Genomic DNA, 20,015 nt, shown 5'->3' with positions numbered 1-20,015 from the left:
ATCCATGAACCAAGAGGTCATTGGTTTGATTCCTGGTCAGGGCACATGCCAGGATTTCAGGCTTAATCCTCAGTAGGGGGCGTGCAGGAGGCAGCCTATCCATGATGTTTCTCTCTCCATGATATCTCTATTTCTCTATCTCTCTCCCTTCCTCTCTCTCTAAAGATCAATAAAATCATATTAAAAAAAAAAAAAGAACAAGTGTGGGGAAGGGCTGAATTATGAAACTGTTATCAATAGAGAACCATGACTCACTGAGACAAGTCACAGAGATGGCGAATATGATAGTAGGTCTTTCCAGGTAGAACTTAGCAAAATGACTTCTAGAAAGTCTTCTCTTCCAGGAAGAGCCAGAAGAATGTGTAGATGGTTAGACATGAGGCCCCAAATCCATCCAGGAAACTCCACTCAATAGTTCCAACAAGTACAACCTTCCTCACAGTCTTCCAACCTGAGCCTTAGGGCCCACACTCTTCCCTACTAAGGAGAGATAGGAAGCTGTTCGGGAACCCACCTTCACTCGTGCCTCCTTATATAAGCACGGAGGTTGCATTTCACAAAGTGAGATCTGTGGGATGTTACTAATACCCTTGAAAGAGATGGTCAGATAAACCTGAGAAACACTGGACACTACCCTGGTAAATGTACATGATCTTCATGAAAGGGGGTGTGGTAGGAAGTTTCACACACCGCTCTGACCCAGAGCTTCCCAGCCTCCTATTACTACCCCCAGGATGTCCACTGCCTGAAACTCAGGTCAGGAAACAGTGTAACGGACATGACAAATTACTTGGAATATCCTGAGTTCAGATTCTGGCTCCCCAATTTACTAGTGGTGTGATCTCGGGCAAGATATTTGAATTCTTCAGGCCTTAGTCTTCCTCCCATTAAAATGGAGTATAGGACTCGGACTCTGAAGTCAGGCAGGTTTTGAGTCCTGCCTCTGGCATTTAAGAGCAAGGGGAGCCTGGTCAGATTAGTCTTTCTAAATCTCAGCTCTCCCAGCTGTAAAATGGGAGTAATCATCGTATCTATCCCACTGTGAGGACTGAAAGAGAGAATATAGGTAAAGTGTTTATTACAGTGCTCTGCACCAGGTAAGAACGTAATACACGTGTATCTTTAAGAACGTAATACACGTGTTATCTCTATAAACTCTGAAGTGCAGTATAAATGTTACAATGCCTTAAGGTCCAAGCCAAGACGCACACTTCTTTCATGAGCTTCCCCAAAAGCTCTCTCACCTCTGGGCTTACACAGCTTGGAAGATTTCTACATTAACCATAAACTTATTTAGCATTTAGTCATGGCTGATATGTAGTATTATATCCCATGTTGGCATCTAGTGATTCAGATACAATTCTTATCTCACATTCCTTTTTTTCTGAAACAGAATTGGGGGACCTAAGGGAATTTAAATGCTATGCAGACCTAGCATAAAAATGTTTAAGGGGAACATATGTTGAAAGCTAAAGCCTTCCATGCCTACCTCCTAGAAACAATGTTGACAGGCTGCTGCGATCTTCCCAGGTTTTGCCTGAGCATATACAAACAAATGTTTTTATTAAAATGGGCTTGTCCCATACATACTAATCTATAACCTATTTTTCTCTCAGACATCAGTCTATGTCAATACATACTGACTTGATCCTCTTTTCAACTGCTCTAAAGTATTCTACTGTGTGGCTATACCAGTGGTTCTTTGGCCCATTGAGTGTGGCTCTTCCACAAAATACCACGGCCTGGGCGAGTCTATTTTGAAGAAGTGGCGTTAGAAGAAGTTTAAGTTTAAAAAATTTGGCTCTCAAAAGATATTTCAATCATTGTACTGTTGATATTTGGCTCTGTTGACTAATGAGTTTGCCGACCACTGGGCTATACCATACTTAATCAGTTCAATACAGATGGATATTTAGGCTGTTTCAAAGGAATGACAACTTCAGGGCAAGAGCTGTGTCCTGGGTATTTTGGCATCTCCTTAGAGCTAGTATAGTGCCCATGGTAAAAATTCAGTAAATTCTGTTGCATAAACTCTGACAATGTTGACCTCTAAATCACAGATGATTATCAGGCTACAGTCTCCAGAGCCAGCACTGTTGTGTGAAGCCTGGATAATAAAGAGCAATATTGGCATTGCTGGCCCTGAGATATAAGTCTCAGATCAAAAAGACAAACTGTTCGATATTGTTTTGATGCTGGCTCCTTTCCCATATGAAAAATATTTGGTGGCCCAGCAATTCTACTCACAGGTAGAATTGAAAATATTATGTCCACACAAAAGCGTGCACGAGAATGTTCACAGCTGTGTCATTCATGTAGTGTGGTGGAAGCAACCCGAATGTCCGTCAGCTGGGGAATGGATAAACAAACTGGGGCATTTGCATGCAGTGGAATATTACTCATTTCTTTTTATGAAAAGAAATGAAGTACTGTATATGCTACGACACAGATGACCCTTGAAAACATTATGCCAAGTGAAAGAAGGCAGTCACAAAAGTCCACATATTTTATGATTCTATTTACTTGAACTGTCCATAATAGGCAGATTCAAAGAGACAGGAAGGAGATGAGTGGCTGGGGAGTGGGGGAGCAATGGGAAGTGACTGCTGACTGGTTTCTTGGGGGGACGATGGGAATGTTCTGGAATTATATTAAAAACCACTGAAATGTATACTATAAGTGGTGAATTATATGATGGATGAATTATTTCTCAGTTAAATATGGAAAAATTGTCAACTATAAATTCTACTTTACCACTTATTTACTGAAAGAATATGACATGAGAACCACCACAAGGCCAAGTGCTGTGCTGGGTGCTGGAGACACATGGTGAGCAAGACCTTCCCTGCCCTAGGGTCAAGCCGTGAAGAGTGGCACGGCCACACTCCATTGAGGTGGGGGTACTAAGAATTGTGTCAGGGAAGCACAAAGAATTCAGGGTGCTGAGGCAAAGTCAGTGCTGTCTAGCGGCAAAGGAAGGCTTTCCAGAAAAACTGGTCTGTGACCTGAGGAACAAGGAGTAGCGACCAAGTGAAAAACGGGAGAGTGTCCCGAAGGAAGGATTTGTATGAGAGAAACATCATGGAGGGGCTGAAAGATAATCACTCAATGGGGAAGAGCCCAGTTTTCCAAACGTGCCAACAATGTCATTTTAAACATCCAACAAGTACTGGACTCCTACTGCATGGGGCACCGTGCTAGATGCTGAGAACCCAACGGCTCAATGCAGATGATGGTACAGCTCTCAGTATACAAGTGTGTATCTTCGTGGACGCATGACAAATAGTCCACGGCTAACTGACTGCTTGGTTTCAACATGGCATTTTAAAAGGACAAAGACAATTGTCAGTATCTATCAAAAATACAAAGGCACTTATGCTTGGACCCAATCATCTTGACCTTTTGGGAAAATAGGCTACAAGGTATGCCTGCATAGGTACAAAGTGACGCACACACCAAGCTATTCATCATAGCATCCTATCTAATAAAAGGGTACTATGCAAATTGACCGTCACTCCAACACGCAAGATGGCCGCCCTCATGTGGTCAAAGATGGCTGTCCCCATGTGGACACAAGATGGCCGCCGCAAGATGGCTGGCAGGGGAAGGCAGTTGGGGGGGACCAGGCCTGCAGGGAGGGCAGTTGGGAGGGACCAGGCTGGCAGAGGAGGGCAGTTAGGGACGACCAGGCTGGTAAGGAAGGGCAGTTAGGGGTTACTGGGCCAGCAGGGGAGGGGAGTTGGGGGTGACCAGGCCTGCAGGGGAGGGCAGTTAGGGCGACCAGGCCAGCAGGGGAGGGCAGTTAGGGGCAATCGGGCCGGTAGGGGAGCAGTTAGGCATCGATCAGGCTGGCAGGGGAGTGATTAGGGGGTGATCAGGCTGGCAGGCAGAAGTGGTTAGGGGAAATCAGGCACCCAGGCAGGCGAGTGGTTGGGAGCCAGCAGTCCTGGATTGTGAGAGGGATGTCCCAGATTGGAGAGGGTGCAGGCTGGGCTGAGGGACGTGCACTCGCGTGCGCACATACACACACCATGCATGAATATCATGCACCGGGCCTCTAGTTGTTTATAAGTGCAAAACACTGAACCAGCCCAAGAGTTAATCAAAGGGGACTGCTTAAGTGAATCACAGTGAACCTGCACAATGGAAGACTATGAAACCTTGACACAAATGAGGACATGCTGTGTACTGACATGGAAAGATCTCTGGGATGCTTTGTTAACCCTAAAAGGCAAGGTGCTGAACAGTGTAGATAATACCTCATTTGGCTAAGAAAGGGGGCAGGAATACACACACACACACACACACACACACACACACATGTGTGTACATGTAAAATCCATCATATATTTATAGCTGCTTGTATTTTCATAAATAAGCCCAAGAAGGTTGGAAAAAACGTTAATAAAAGTGGTTATAAGGGGCAGGAGAGGAGAGCTGGATGAGAAGAGCTGGGGAGGGAACAATTCTCAGTGTGTTCTTTTTATATGATTTTGATTTTTGAACAATGTGACTGTACTGCCAAAGATTACCTATTCAAAAAACTTCTTCTTTAAGCTTTAAAAGGCTGAGATAATGGGTTCTCTATCTGCATGCACATGCTAAAGGGGCCAGCATTCCTAATGTGCTCACAAGCATCTCTTCCTGGTTACCTGAGAGCCCAGAAGATATGTGCATAGAGAACCTGCAAATGGCCAGCAGCAGCAGCAGCAGCAGCAGAAAGGTGACTCAAGACATACACTATTCTTTGTGTTCACTGGACTATCCTCAATCAGTTCATACCAACTATGTGTCAGGCACCGAGAGGATGATACAAAGAAAATGGGAAGCACCCCTTCCTTTGGGAGGGCTCACAGCAAGTGCAAAGGAGCCAGCCTTGGCACTAGTGCCTGTGGCCTTCCTAGTACAAACCTAATCGAGTCACTCCTGTGCTCAGAAATTTTCAAGGGCTCCTGACTGCCTAAGCTTAGGAACAAATCCAAACTTTTGAAATTGGGCCTCCATTGCCCCAACCCTTCCTGACATTCAGGATTCAAGTTCCATCGCCTTCTTCCTTAAACCTACCCCACCCCCCGACCCTCTACTTCGACAGCACAGAGCCACGTACTGCACACACCACACACACCACACACACACATCTCTGTCCTTTACACATGTCCTCTCACTGCACATTGGCCTGGCCAATGCCCCTCAGGTCCAGTCCCAGCCCAACAGTCTCCTTTTTAAAATGAAATGCCCCTAAGGCCTCAGGGGGGTTATGCTCCCTTCCCTGACCCTCACACTGCACCTCCTACACATAAGAGCAGCAATGACACTGTCACCTCCCCAAGGACTCTGGGCTCTGTGATGGCAGAATCTTGCCCTTTGCGTCCTTTACCCTAGCCCCAAGAACAGTGCTTGGCAGAGAGCAAATGCTCAGTCTAAGTCTGGCTGAATGAATAAACAAGAGACACACAGAGGCAGGCAGAAAGCAGGAATGAACTCTGTTTGGGAAGAAGAGCCAGGGAAAGCATTCTGAGCAGGGGGTGACTATATAGTAGCAGAGGTGGGCATGAAGTGAGAATTTAGATGAAAAAGGGAAAGCCTTGGGGGTGGGGCACGAACAATAGCGGGAGGCAAGAAAGAGGAGGGAAGGTTCAGGAACCATCTTCATGACTCTGTCCACCAGCCAATCCCTGGGGTCCCTCCTCATCCCCACCTACCCCTAGAAAGGCCTTCAGGAAAGAAGCCCCCCCACCACCCCCCGACCTCCTCTGAACACTGAAACCAAACCAGCTTCCTCTGGTAAGACCACGGTACTTGGATACAAGCCTCTACATGGCATATATATGTGTGTGTGTATATATATATATGTGTGTGTGTGTATATGTATATATATACACACACACATATATATACACACACACATATGTGTGTGTGTGTATATGTATATATATATGTGTGTGTGTATATATATGTATGTGTGTATATGTGTGTGTGTGTGTATATATGTGTGTATATGTGTGTGTGTGTGTGTGTGTGTGTGTGTGTATATATATATATGGTAAAGCCCTGGCTAGTATGGCTCAGTTGGCTGGAGAAGCATCCCATACACCAAAACGTTTACAAGTTCAATTCCAAGTAAGGGCACATACCTAGGTTTCAGGTTCGATCCCTGGTTGCGGTGCATACAGGAGGCAACCGATCGATGTTTCTTTCTCTCTCTCTTTCTCTCCCCCTACACCCGGTCTCCCTAAAATCAATGAAAACATATCCTTGGATGATGATTTTTTTAAAAGGTGGAGAAAAAGATATTCCATCTAGCTGAGGCTCTACTTATTAAAAAATTTAAAATCATATTAGATGCAAAAAATACATTTTAAATACATTCAAAGGCTAAAGTCACACAAAGGCAACACAATATGGTGAAACAAAATGATATGCATGTACAAGGGCAACACTGCCTCACTACACACCCTCACAGTGACCATAGGTCTGAGGAAAAGCTCTTTCTCTCTCCAGCGTTAACTTGCCTTGCTGTTCGGCTGTGTCACCTGCATTGTAGGCGTGGGGAGAGAGCTGGAGAGGAGGCCTTGCAGTGTCAGCAGTCTCTGAATCAATACCGGAGAATTCCTGGATGGGGTCTCTGGGCATACTTTCTGGTTGGGGGGTAGAAACTAAAATTGGGAGGGGGGAGAGTTATGTGGATCCTCGCCACAGTTTCTGGCCACACTGTTGTCCCATCTCATGGTCTCCAGAGCAAACTTGTCATGTCACTTTTCTGTCCAAAATTCCCTCCCCATTACCTCCAGGATAAAGCCTCAACTCCTTGGCACGACCTGCAAGGCCCTCCGTGACCTGGCCCTTCCTCTTCTTTCCCTCTCCTCCTGCTTCGCCCCACCTCCAGAGCAGTGGTCGGCAAACTCATTAGTCAACAGAGCCAAATATCAACAGTACAACGATTGAAATTTCTTTGGAGAGCCAAATTTTTTAAACTTAAACTTCTTCTAACGCCACTTATTCAAAATAGACTCACCCAGGCCATGGTATTTTGTGGAAGAGCCACACTCTAGGGGCCAAAGAGCCGGATATGGCTCGCGAGCCGCAGTTGGCCGACCACTGCTCCAGAGCATCCTATGACCCAGCCCGCTGACCCTAGTGCTGCACACCAGCCCCAGCCCCTTCACCTCTATGTTTTCACAAGGACCAGCTGACACACTGTCTAGAGCCATCCCGCATCCTCTTCTCTCCGTGGCCTTAGCCAGCATCCATCACCCCTACGCTGAGCTAGGAGCCCCTCCTCCACGTTCCCAAAGCACCCGCTCCAGCAGACCGCTACTCAGTGAGCACCACTGTGTGCTGGACCAGAAAACCAGCATGGCAGCCCAACTGGAGTACTCATCGTCAAGTGACTCTCCTGTGTCCTGTTATATGTCTCCCTTGCTAGTTGGTAAGGTTGTTCCCTGTAATCGGGGACCGTTTCCTTTTCCTATGTTCCCAGAAGCTAGAACAATGCCTCACACAAAAGCACTATTTAATCAATATTTATAGAATGCGGAGGCAAAAGATTAGAATCAACTCAGACTCCTATCCCTTGAGCCACAGCTGTAGGCTAAAGGTGCGGCCAGTGGTCAGTGACAATCTGAAGTATATGGACCCGAAGACAAAGAACACTGGTTGAGAAATGCCTCATTATCTTTGTTTTGAAACTCCAAAAATGACCACAGTAATACAACTCATGTTGACAAACATGTTAGCTGGCTTCCATTTCAGATTTTAGACTCTGAAATACACTTGCACAGAGCACCTATATTTACTGAATGATTTTAAAAGAAGAAAATTGAATGGCCAAGTGGCTGAATAGTGTTGAATGAATATATTTCCCAGACTGGATAAGAAAGTAAAAAAAAAAATGTTTCTTTCACATTTCTTGGGTAATAAAGTACACTGCATAGCAGACCAACTTTGCCTTCTTTTGGGGGGCTCTGTAATGGTGGCTTACCAGAAATTTCTGGGGCTGGATATTTAAAGTTATTAAAACTTTAACATTAATCACTATGGATGGAAATCTTCCTAAAAATCTTTCTGAGTATACTGCATACCTTTACTTTTTCATGAAACATATAAATCAAATATTGTACTGTACTAGTCTATCATAATAACCTCAAAATCTACTGACGCTGTTTGCTCATATTCTGACACCTGGTATTCCTGCTTTTTCACATTTCTTACGACTTTTAATTATTTAATAATGAATAGCCCTCCCAGCTGTCAGCTACCACCCATCTACCTACCCCAGCACTACTTCTGTATTAACTTATTCTTTCTTCTGTAACCTTGGGAACCAGATAACCAAGCCTCATATAATGCCACATAAGGAAATGTAGGTGGGCTTTGAGCAAAGGTGTGGGAGACTAACCTAGGTGTGGCCTCCCAGCATCAGGGCACAGGTTTAGGGCCACTGTCTGGCTGCTCCGGAACCTCCCCATTGCATCCTGTTTCTCAGTTATGTTCCAAATGGATGGGCAGCCACAAAGGGTGGTTCCATGTAGTCGAGGAGTCACTCCAACCCTTTCAAATGCAGTAAGAACAATAGGTCCTGGGCTTTTACCCTGTACCAGGCCTTCTTTGAAATGCTGTTTTGTACGAACACTTCTAACATGTTTTGGATTAACCTTTCTAATCCTCTCAACTACTCTATGACATATTATGATCCCCATTTTACTGATGAGGAAACTGTGGCATAGAGAGGTTACATAATTGACCAATAAGACATTGCTAGGACATGGCAAACCAGAATCTAAACTCGGGCAGTCTGGCTCCAGGGCCACAGCCTTTGCCACTGTGATCCATGGCCTCTAATGGTTCCCCGACAGAACCATTCCGCAAGGATCCCTAACTCAGAAAGCAATGTGTAGACCAGCATGGTCCAATGGAACTTTCTGTGATGATGGAAGTATTCTATTATCTATGCTACTGAGCACCTGAAATGTGGCTAGTGTGACTGAGGAACTGAATTTCTAATTCCATTTCATTTTAATACATTTACATTTAAATAGTCAAATGTGGCTGGTAGCTATCTATTCGATGGCACAGGTGAAGACTGTTTTGGGTGAGTCGAAACTGTGGCATGTTAAACATAATGGATAACTCCCACTTGAAACTAGGCTTTGGAAAAATGTAATTAAGCACTGATGCATCTCCTCTCAGCATGTACTGTTTTAAATTCATTCTCACAATGTTGAGGAAGAAAGCATGCCATTTGGTTGGTGCAGTTAAAGAGGCCTTCCAGATGAAGTGGGAGCTTGTAGAAGCAACTGTATTAGTTGGCCAGGCAAAGCCTTAGGAACACTGTTGGCGTGTGGGGTTTGGGGATGGCAGGTCACAGGTCAGGTTTCAAACACTGGATTCACCCTATTGATCTGGAAAATGAAAATAATAAGCCACAGATAAATGCATGTGTGTGTGATGAGAATATGTATCATTTAATATGGAAATATGCTCAAATCCAGGGCCCCAGACCACATTCAGAGAACTGGTATGATAAAACCTGACTGGGCAGAGCAGAAAGCATGGGCCACGGTGCCCAGGGCAGTGACCTCTTCTGGCTCATCCTGGGTCCCCTGGGCAGCCCTGCCCTATGGCCTCTGACATGGAAGCCACAAACCGAGCAGACCCTCTCCCCCACCCTCGACAGTTCCTTTCTAATTATATGATTTTTCCCCTTCCCCACCACTGGTTCCGCTAAGCTGTATTGTATGTCAAACCCAAATTTAGGCTAGAAACTGACTTCAACTCAAATAATAAATGAAACCAAGAGTTGAAGTTAAGACACTAACCCAACAGAGGTGCAGCTTTATTCTGACTCAGCCTAAATCTCTGTGGCTGGGGGGAGGTGCCTCCTTCCCTTTGCTCCCAACTTCAGAGTAGCAACTTAAGTGTTATATCCATTGTCCAGCTCTGGTCTGCACACCCAGGCTAAGAAGGCATAACTGAGCCACAGGACACTGACACCCTTAGGAAGTAAATGGGGGGCAAGAGGTACAGAGGCTGGTGAGAGACACACAGTTACTTAGTGGCAGAGCCTGGGGGAGAACAAAGTCTCCCAAATCCATGCCCTCGCCCCTGCCACCACACGCCTCCCTGCCCAGGCCACAGCTCATGCCTTGAAGACCCTGGTGAGGAGCACAAGTTCACACTTCATGCCAAACCAGAGTTCAAACTGCAATTAAATAAAAAATTAGCTATCAATCATTCCTTTCCACCTCAACATCCCTCTTCCAAACAACAGTCAGAAAATCCATACAAACAAGTTAGTCCTTGCCCATTGAGGTCAAAAGTTGATCCAATGCAGCCCAGCCAACATGGCTCAGTGGTAGAGTGTCAACCTATGAACCAGGAGGTCACAGTTTGATTCCCAGTCAGGACATATACCTGGGTTGCAAGCTCCATCCCCAGTTTGGGGCATGCAGGAGGCAGCCAATCAATGATTCTCTCTCATCATTGATGTTTCTCTCTCTCTCTCCCTCTTCCCGCCCTTAAAAAAAAAAAAAAAGTTATTCCAGAACAAAGTCAGAATACAAACTAAACACACTCAAAACTCTAGAAGTGTTAGGGCTAAAAAGTTCAATTCAGCTCCCAATTCAGAGGAATTCTCAGCAGGAAACCAGGCATTGTGAGGCAGGCCTGTGTGATTTCCTGCAGGACTCCAGGAATTGCTGGAGGGAAGGCCTGTTTATCCAAGGAATGCTCCTCCAGTTCAGGAGCTCCCAGACTGTGCTTAACCTTCCAGAAAAGAAGCTGATAAGACAACCCTGGCATCTCCATACCCGGGGCCACATTCTACATTCTCACTGACTCTCAAGGCTGTCATTGCGGGCACACAAACCAGACTGCAAACACGTGTTAACTAACTAACATGGTCCTAGGCCTTCCTCAAAGCAAGCAGGGAGGTCAACAAAGGAAGGAGGGGAAGTTTGTAAAAATGAGATCTCTACCCTTCATCCTGAGGTAGGCACACCCTTCTCCCTCCCCAAAAGCCACATAAGTCTTCCAAAGTGTGGTGAGTCACTAAAAGTCTCTATAAAAAGAGAGTATCTACACATTTATAATAAACATGAAGGAACAAATTCATTAAACTAATAATACTCTGCCCTTGCAAAATTCAGAAGCTTTATTAAGAAACTCTCTCCCTACTTCAAAGGCAAGGCAATTAGGCTCAGAGGATTCTGTCCTTCTCACCCCAGGTGCGATCGTCACCTCCACCAGCCCAAAAGGAACATTACAGATCATGTTGGAGTTTGATGCCAACAATCTTAAGAAAACACATGGAAGAGTTCTAACTTCAACCAAGGTTTGAAGCAATGAAGGCCTCCTAAATACTAGAAATTGCACCTGTGTGCAGGAGTACACACATGCACGCACACACGCACACACACACTGCCTTTGGTCAATTCACCTATTCACAAAGCTGTAAAGTACAAGAGTACCAGCTGTGCTTCACAAAACTTCTAGTAGTTTTGACCACCACTCTTGTCCTCTGACTACTGACAACCCCACACTCAGGGTGTTAAGTCTCAATTCTATAAACCACCCCCTTCCCACCAATAGCAATAGCTTGAGGTTAAGGCCCAACAGTCTGTAAGTCTGTAAGTTGCACCTGCTACTTGTATCAAGACCTGACTCCCATCCACAAATAGTTTATTAGCTTTAAGCTACCACACTGTGACCTCTTCGAGAACAAGGACCCCACCTTATTCATCTGCATTCCGAGATCAACACAGGCACACAGCAGGCAAACAGCAGCCAAATAAATGAACACAGCACACTTAAGGAAGATAATTCATTTTCGAGGCTTCTACACTTAAACTGGCATTTAAAGATAGAGTCTAGAATTCCAGTGGGCAGGTGTGTAGAAAATGCACTGAAGATGTGGGTTCAAGCCCCATGTTTGAAAAAAATTCACTCTACTGTCCTGGGCAAATCTCTCAACCTGGGGAAGAGGCGGGGAGTGGGGGGGAGGTCTTATTTTTCTCTTCTAGGTTTCCCTTAAACATGTAAAACTAGGAGGACAATATTATGCTCTTGAGCTATCCACAATAGTATCTTGATGATAAGGGCAGTGAAAATAAAACAGCCAGAGGCAGCCATTCCCACACAGATGTTGACTAATAACAGGGTAACTTTAACAGTTGATAAAGCCTCTGCCCATTTGCCTATGTTCACATGTGATACACACACTTGGGTCATTCCCTGTAGTCTCTTTCAGGGAGATGCAAATTTCAATGACTGTTCCAGGCAGAAAAGCCTCCAAGTGGAACAATGACCCGCAGACATTACTTCCAGGTAATAAACAGTATCCACTCAGACAAAGAAAAATAAAGCAGCCTGTGGCTACATTCCGTAGACGCCCCATTCGGGGAAGCACCAGGGCTGAGCTGTAAATGTGAGCCAGACGTAGCTGAATTCTTATTTTGGCTCCGACTCTAACTCAGAGCGGATGGTCCTTAGCCAAGTCTCTCCTCTAGAAGCCAGGCTCTGGATGGGTATGACAACCCCCATAAACCATCCAGATTACAGGGTGAAGCTAGTAAAGCATTTCACAGATGTGAAGTGTTGCCAACCCTGTAAGACAAACGAGGGAAGCTGTCAAGAGGCAACGTGGCTTGGGTGGAGAGCCACAGAACGGCGCATCACCTAACCCTGGGCTCCCACAGACTGTCCGGGGGCGCGGGGGCTCTAGAGGACTCAGAGCCCCCCACTCACAATCTGCTACATTTCCTCTGCTGAAAATCAAAGGAAGCTGTGAACCTCCATTACCCAGAAAAGCCTCTTGCAAAGCTCTTTAAGCCACACAGTTAACTCACAGCATTAACCAGCTGTGACTAAGTTAGGTTTGCTTCTCTTCTATAGGGGAACATTTGAGACAGCAGAGGTAAATCAAGGCAAAGCATTAGGCTGTATAAAAGATAAAGGTCTGCTCGTGAAATAAGAAGCTGTGTCCAGAGCCACGTTAGTAGTTTTACCGTTTTCTTTTCCTTTCTTTAACCATTAGGTACCAATGGATACCAGATACACAGCGCTGGATAAAAAGGTTGAGAGATAACATCAGGAAAGTTTCCCACCAAAGCCTGCTAATAGTGCGCTCACTCATTAGAAAGCACTTCTGTAGTTTGGAAACTCTAATCCGGTCTTATCAACCCTCTGGCTTCGTCATTTATCAGGGTGGGAACGGGAGGTACATCAGCTATGGCACAGAGTGATTTCTGGGGCCCCTGCCCACGACGAAGCAGATCAGAAAGGAGCGCATGCCTGCCAGAGTGAAGTTTTCACCATAGCAACACACGCTTCTCTGCAAACAGTCAGGACTGAGGCGCTCTGTTGCGATCCGTCTGGACAGTGCCCCCAAGAAACGAGCATGGAGGGTTCAGACAACAGAGGGAGCAAGAGAAAAGTGGCCCTTGTTCAGCTTGCGAGGCAGCCTCCTCATGGTTTTTCTTCCTCCACACAGCTGACTGTGGCCACACTAAGACCCTCTAGTATCCACAACCGGGGTTCAAATAAGACAATGGCAGAGAAAACAGATGGGGAGCAACCACACCACAGGCTCCCTGAGGAAAAGAGGGACCCAGTGTATAACAACTGCACCCTTCGGAAAGCAGACGGTTAGCACTGGGGAACCTAGGGGGCAGGCCTCATGGCAAAGCAGGTCACATCTAACATGAAATACAGCCGGGGCTCCCCACCAGCCGGTCTGGTGGTAGACGGTGTACTCACAGACCCAACAAGGAAGCCAGTAACAATCACCATGGTTGAGGAGACCTTCGATTGAGTGTCTGTGTGCTGGCACAGGGCACGGCATTCAGACAGGTGTCAGTCTTCATCCTGAGGTCTGGGTCAAAAAACCACTAACTGATTAACACCACCTTTCTGTATAGCACATTGTAATTGTACCAAGGGAAGAACTGGGGATAACCCGATGTGCCCTACACTCCACAGGACAGGGCGACGCTTGAGGCTTGACCGGGAGAGAAACTAGTTCCAAAGTTCTGCTCTGCTGCTCACTCAGATCACCGAGTGATGCATGTAGAAATCTAACCACAGAACAAGGGCACCCAAGAGAATCAGCGACCCTTCCCGGTTTCCCCTGACTAATTTCTCCAGATCATTACTAACGGACTAAGTCAGAGGTTGGCGGGGAAGATGCATAAAGCCAGGAACGACAAACGCTAGCAAAGGAGCATCTTTAAAAGTGCATTAGAGGGGTTAGTCAAAGAAAGACAACATATGTCCACAGATGCCCGTATTAACAGAACATAAGTGGGACTATTTTTACACAAACATTAAGAGAAAGGACCAGCAGCCTCACTCCGGGTTATGAAACCCAGAGGCATGCCTGGGAGGATGTGTACAGAAGCCACGTGCTAACAGGCGTGACGCAATGGGCTCCCACTGTACACGCTGCAAACACATCATCCTACAAGTCAGTCTGGTGCAGGGAAGAAGGTAGTTCCTAGAGGAAGATAGCTCGACCACACCTGGCTCCAAAACAGAAACCGAACGCCAGCCACTACCCCAAAATTCCTCTCAGTCCCAAACCCTGAAGTCATCACAAACCAAACAAATGACGGGGCCCAGAATTTTAGAAACATTTCCCTGCTGCAGGGCCAGCAGAGCCTGCAAATGAGCTTTAAAATAAACAAACAATGTGTGGGTCTCACAAGGACGTTTTAGAGATAATATATTAGTGGCTTTCTCTCTGCTCCATGCACCCCCTCTCGCTCATTCTCCATTCCCTGATGAGAGTTTTCTCTTTCCCTGCCTGCTTCAGTTTGAAACGTGGCACTCAAAGGGACACTGGAAAGCCAAGGGAAGGAGGGTGGGGGGAAGAGACTGCTTTTAAATCTGACACACACACCATACACACCCCACTGGCTGCCCACACCACGAAGGACTGTCAGGCCCCACTGCCCCTAGGACAGGACTGAAGGGCCGAACTGTGGAGTGGAAAACTCCCCTTGCACCACCTCTTGGGAAAGCAGAGTTAGGAAAGAGAAAGCTGGAAGAGAAGGAAGGGGAAAATAAAGCTCCACATTCCTGACATTTTTTAGCCAAGTGCTGTGGCTGCACAGAACAGCTCTATTCCAAACAGCCTGCAGGACAGAAAGAAAACCTGAATTCTGGGGAAGAACCTACCCTCAGCCTTGGAAAGGGGAGGAATCTTAGGATGGCCCAAAACTACACCAAAGGAGGAGGGAAAGTCACCCTTTCGTACGTGTTCCCAAAAGGAAGTGATACCAAGGGAATGAATTTGGAGTCCTGGGGTCCCTAGGGAGAAACGAAAGCCCCTCTACATGATGGCGCGCTAACTAGTGAGCTGGGGAAGGAAGGGGCCAGGCAGGAATGACATGGAGACCAGTTAGGACACATGGGCTGGGCTGCCCGGGGTGGGAGAGGGGCCCAGCTCACCGGCAGAGACTGGACAGGGGACTGGCTCTTTGTGGGAAGAACTATAAATGAGTTTTCTTGACTCAGCTTCTGAATGAAGGAATCCTAGCCGTGCTCAAGTTAGAAACCCAAGAGCCTGCTGTCCTCTCCTCTCTCGTCTCCCCTTCCCTTTCTACCTCCTTCTGTCCTCACTTCTAGGAATAAGTGTGACGTGCTGGAGTTACCTCCCCCATATGAATCCCTACATACAGACACACACACCCCACACCTCCAGGGGAAAACCCAGAAGACCCCAAGTGTCTTCTAGTAAGTCTTGTGCTGGGTTATAGGTGCCACCCTGGTTGTCCTCCACATGTGAAGACTCCCACATGTGTTCCTCTGAGGTCCCTAAAAGTAACTGATCTGTGTCTGCTCTCACCTGGTCGGGAGACCAGAGTTCTGAAAATCTGAGGTCCCTCAAAATACCTGTCTTGGTGGAGAGTCAGTTGGTAGGTGTAGACAATGAGGATCTACTATGCGCCCAGCACATTCTCCATCAGAGAGGTTCCTTCTCCCAGACCAGCATACACTGGCAATTCCACAATGCACCTTCTACACACCTTTCAGAGAAGGAGACTCCTGCCCTGTACGCCTAGAGGTGTAGGTCTAAGGTTCTCGAGGATGAGGGAGATAGGAAACCTGCACTTCAGCCAAGGTCCCTTCCACACTCCCCAGTCCAATCCCAGGAGGGGGAGGAGGGAAGTGTTCTTGTAGTTGTTGTTGTTGTTGTTTTTTTTTCTCTCTCTCTCTTCTGTCAGGTACTGGGAGTAAGGGCTCCTAGCACTTTTCAGCTCCCACAGAGTGTCAGGTTAATCCATAGGACTTTCCAAGACTAGAGGCAGGGACGGCAGGAGGTACCAAGCTCAAACACTAGGCAGCTTTTTCTGAGCAAAGATAAAGCAGGTAGAGCCACGGACCTTAACCACTGCCAGAAGCACAGCCAAGAGGCTATGCAGGAGACTCCGCCGGCTGCAGAGCATGCTGCTATGAGGTCTACAGCTGTCACGTGTGTCTTTCCAACCACACCCACCAAGACTGGTGACATGGCACTAGGAGGCCTCTTAGAATGGAGGACAGCAAATAGATACAAACAGGACAGAGGGTATTGGCGGGACAAAACAAATTCTCTTATTTCGTTAAGCTATTATTATGATAAATAATAACAGGGCTTCAGGGAGCAAGCAACTTGTTTTCATATTTGTAGAATCTGTCATGGCTTTTGTTGCTTACATGATCTCGGTTAGACTTTACAATAACCTCACGAGAAAGAGGTTTGACTAACCTCTTTAATGATGGGGAAACTGAGACTGCACTTAGTTTTTTTAGTCAGACTAGTGACAAAGAAAGGACTGGGACCCAGGGACGACCCTAATAGATACAGCCCTTTCCAAAATACCAATGAGACCTGTGGTGGTAGGAGGAGGAGGGGAGGGATGGAAGGAGGGGTTGAAGAAGGAGTAGTACCAAAAGCTGGTGTGCAGACAGACCCATCTGAGCCTCGGGTTTATTTCCTACAGACCCTCCAAGGGCACATTCACACATCTAACCCTGACTTAGCCACCACAAGAATGTCCCCAGCTTGAGGGCAGCCCCACTGGCCAATTAGGACCCTTGTCATCTCAGAGTGGAGAGGATGGGCACCGAGACCGAGAGACAGAGAGAGGGGGAAATGAGCCCGTTAGGAATCCTCCATCTCCAAGGCAGTTTACAAATGGTTGCAGCTTCCTAACCCATTCCTGAGAATGCAGATAAGCAACCCTACCCAGAAAGGAGGACAAGGCCCTGCCTCATTGGAGACCACAGTGAGAGTGAGGGGAGTGTCACTAGATAGTGACAAGATAGATCACAGCATGACAAGATAGATCACAGCATGCCCTATTATGCTCACTTTCCTCCAGTTATTCTCACTTTTGAATATCACATTTTTCTCATTCTCTCTTAGGTCTTTCCCACCTGACCCCCTGGATCTGACCTCTCCCGGCTTAGTACAAGCCCCTGCTCTGTGAGGCTTGCACCAGCACATTGCTCAGGGTGGGGATGGGAGTAGGGGGAGAGGGGGTGAGAGTTGTAGGGCCCCATCCTCCCCCCGCCCCCATAGCATTGAGAGAATCATCTTGCCCCTAAAAGCACAGGGTATCCCATCCCTCTCCTTGGCCCTGTAACAGGCAGAAGCTCTGGGTCCACCACAGGTGGAACTGAAGGAATAATCCAGAGTGATAGTGGGTATATGAAAACTAGCCTTTTAGGCAAGGGCAAAAAAAGGGGGGGTAGGGGGCGGGCAGGAGGACAGCAGATGGGCACTGCTGGGATGGGGTCACGGCCACACGAGAAGAGGCAAAAGACCCAGAAAACCAGGTGGGAGGTGGAAAGGGTAGGGGTTCCTCCCACTGGAAAAGCCCAGAAGAGCTGGCAGCCACAGCTTGGGAGAAGGAGTTAGTTGTGCAATGACTCCGGGTCTGGGAGTCTCCGGGCTTGGCTCCCGGACACCAGAAAGGAAACCCCACTGTTTGGGCCAGGGTGGCAGCACTGCGGTTGGTTCGAGGCCAGGCTTAGGATTCAGGGCTGCAGAGAGAGCTGCAGGATATGGTGGGTGCCCGAGGGGGTCGGCAAAGTAAGGCATGGCTGGCAAGGCGCAGAGCTGGGGAGGGGGGGGGGTGTCTGGGCTGACTCGGAGACCAAGGGGGGTACAGTGTACAAAGCCGGGGGTGCAGATAACGTCCTGGCAGCCCCGCGCCCCAGCTCTGACGAAGACCCCGGGGACCTGCAGGGGTCCGCGGGCGACGCACGAGAAAGGATACCCCCTCCCCAGTCTCGCTCACCTCGAACATAAGCCCTATGAGGACGCAGAGCACCAGGCAGAAGCCGATGTCCGCATGGTTGTGGATGACGAACTCCTGGCTGAAGAGCGGGTAACTTTTCGTCCTCCTGCGGAAAGCCATGGCAGCGGGCGCGCAGCGGCCGGCGGGCCCCGCACCCTGCGCTCACGAGCCGCCGCGCGAACTTGCCCAGCCCCGGCCCGCTCCGCCCGCCGGCCCGCAGCCCGTTCGCCCTCCCGCCAGCCGGCCTAGCGCCCAACAACTTCTGGGGCCCGCCCCCTTCCTCCGCCCGCCCCCGCCCCCGCCCCGCCGCCCGGAACCGCCCCCGGCCGCAGCCCCCTCCCCACTCGCGGCCGCACTCGGCGCGCCGGGCTCCAGGCGGCCCCGCCCCCGCGTGCTTAACCCTCGCGCCGCCGCGGACGCTCCGGGGGCGGAGCCGGCGAGCGAGGCCTGGGTTCCCCTTGCCCCCTGCCCGCCTCGCTGCAGGCCGCCCTCGCCCCGCGCCCCGCGCCCCGTGCCAGCCGCATAGGTGCTGCGGCCCCGCCGACCCTGCGCGCAGGCAGCAGGTCGCGAGGGACGCGGACGCCCGGCCTGTCCTGACCCGACAGGAAATGGGCCTGGGTTTCCCAGTCCCCGGCGCTCGCTCCTTCCTCCCGAGAAGGGAAGGCCCGGGAGGCCGCGGGCCGCCGGATAGGCGCGGGGTTGTGGGCCGTAGCCCTGGGCGCTGAGAGCGGCGCAGGTTCAGTGGAGAGAGGGAAGCTGCAATGCCGGCCTTCTCGCTGGCCATAGCGCTCTGCATGGAAAATAAATGAATGGACAGTTGCTCAAGTGTTTATGGAGAGCTGGCAGTGGGCTGGGCATGGTTCCTAGTGCTGGGATTAGGCAGCAAACAAAAAAGACCCTGCCCTGGGGGAGCCTTGGTTCCAAAGAGGGCGAGTGAATGGGTGGGTGCAGTTTTGCTCTCACTTTTGAGACCCTTGCACTCGTGTAAATTAGTTTTACACGTCTTAGCCAAAGTCTTCCTTCAATATTAACTGATCTGCAGAAGTGGCAGAATAAACAGTGAAGGACTTTCTCAATGCAAGTCTCTATTTAATAGTGTGTTTTTAAAAGCCCTCTGGGAAAGCACAAAAAGTATTTTAATAAATGAATTTATATTGGCAAATATTGGATTTATTCCCACCAGTAATGGAGTCAACTAATCACTTTCTAGATGTACAAAAACAATATGAAAAAGAACTATCAAATCCTTATTCATTCTTTTATTAAAGTCTATAGTTATTTCACTTCTAAGTAAATATGATTTCTTAAAAACGGTACAGTATGAAATGTGATTGAGACTGGGGTTCCTAGATAAATCTTACATCTTAAGTTTCTTGACTCCTCAGTAATTAGCATACTGCCTTTGGTCTCTAACTTAAGGGAATGGGAGAGTGAAGCTTGTATTGGACTAAACTTCATTTAACTTCAAGATCAAATTTTCTTACAGTTGGACCTTAGTGTTATCAAGAATAGAAAGATCAAGAACTCTGGAGCATCTCTCAATTTTCCATCTGAGCTTAAATCAATCAGGAGGCTTTGGCTCAACATAAATGATAAAGATTTATTCAAGGGCCTTAGGGTTTGCGAATTAGACACACAATTGAGCAATACCCAGAGTGTTCCTGAAGAGGAAAAAAAAGCTTAGGGTTTTTATAGTAAAAAAAATACATTTTTAAAAACATATTTTTATTG

General features: G+C 47.8%; 1 protein-coding gene across 1 annotated transcript in view; it reads right to left on the bottom strand.

Moving 5' to 3' along the window:
• TRAM2 (translocation associated membrane protein 2) overlaps positions 1 to 18,526 on the bottom strand; it is a 78,308-nt gene extending 59,782 nt beyond the window's left edge. Inside the window, exon 1 of the mRNA XM_080666410.1 lies at positions 18,285 to 18,526. Within this exon, the coding sequence (XP_080522536.1) occupies positions 18,285 to 18,404 (120 nt within the window). The 5' untranslated portion in view covers positions 18,405 to 18,526. The remainder of the gene's footprint in view (positions 1 to 18,284) is intronic.
• Positions 18,527 to 20,015: the final 1,489 nt, after the last annotated feature.

The sequence above is a fragment of the Plecotus auritus genome, assembly GCF_963455305.1.
Source record: "Plecotus auritus genome assembly, chromosome: 4".
NCBI lineage: Eukaryota > Metazoa > Chordata > Mammalia > Chiroptera > Vespertilionidae > Plecotus > Plecotus auritus.
The sequence above is the reverse complement of the archived record's forward strand: the minus strand, read 5'-3'. Positions and strand labels throughout refer to the sequence as shown.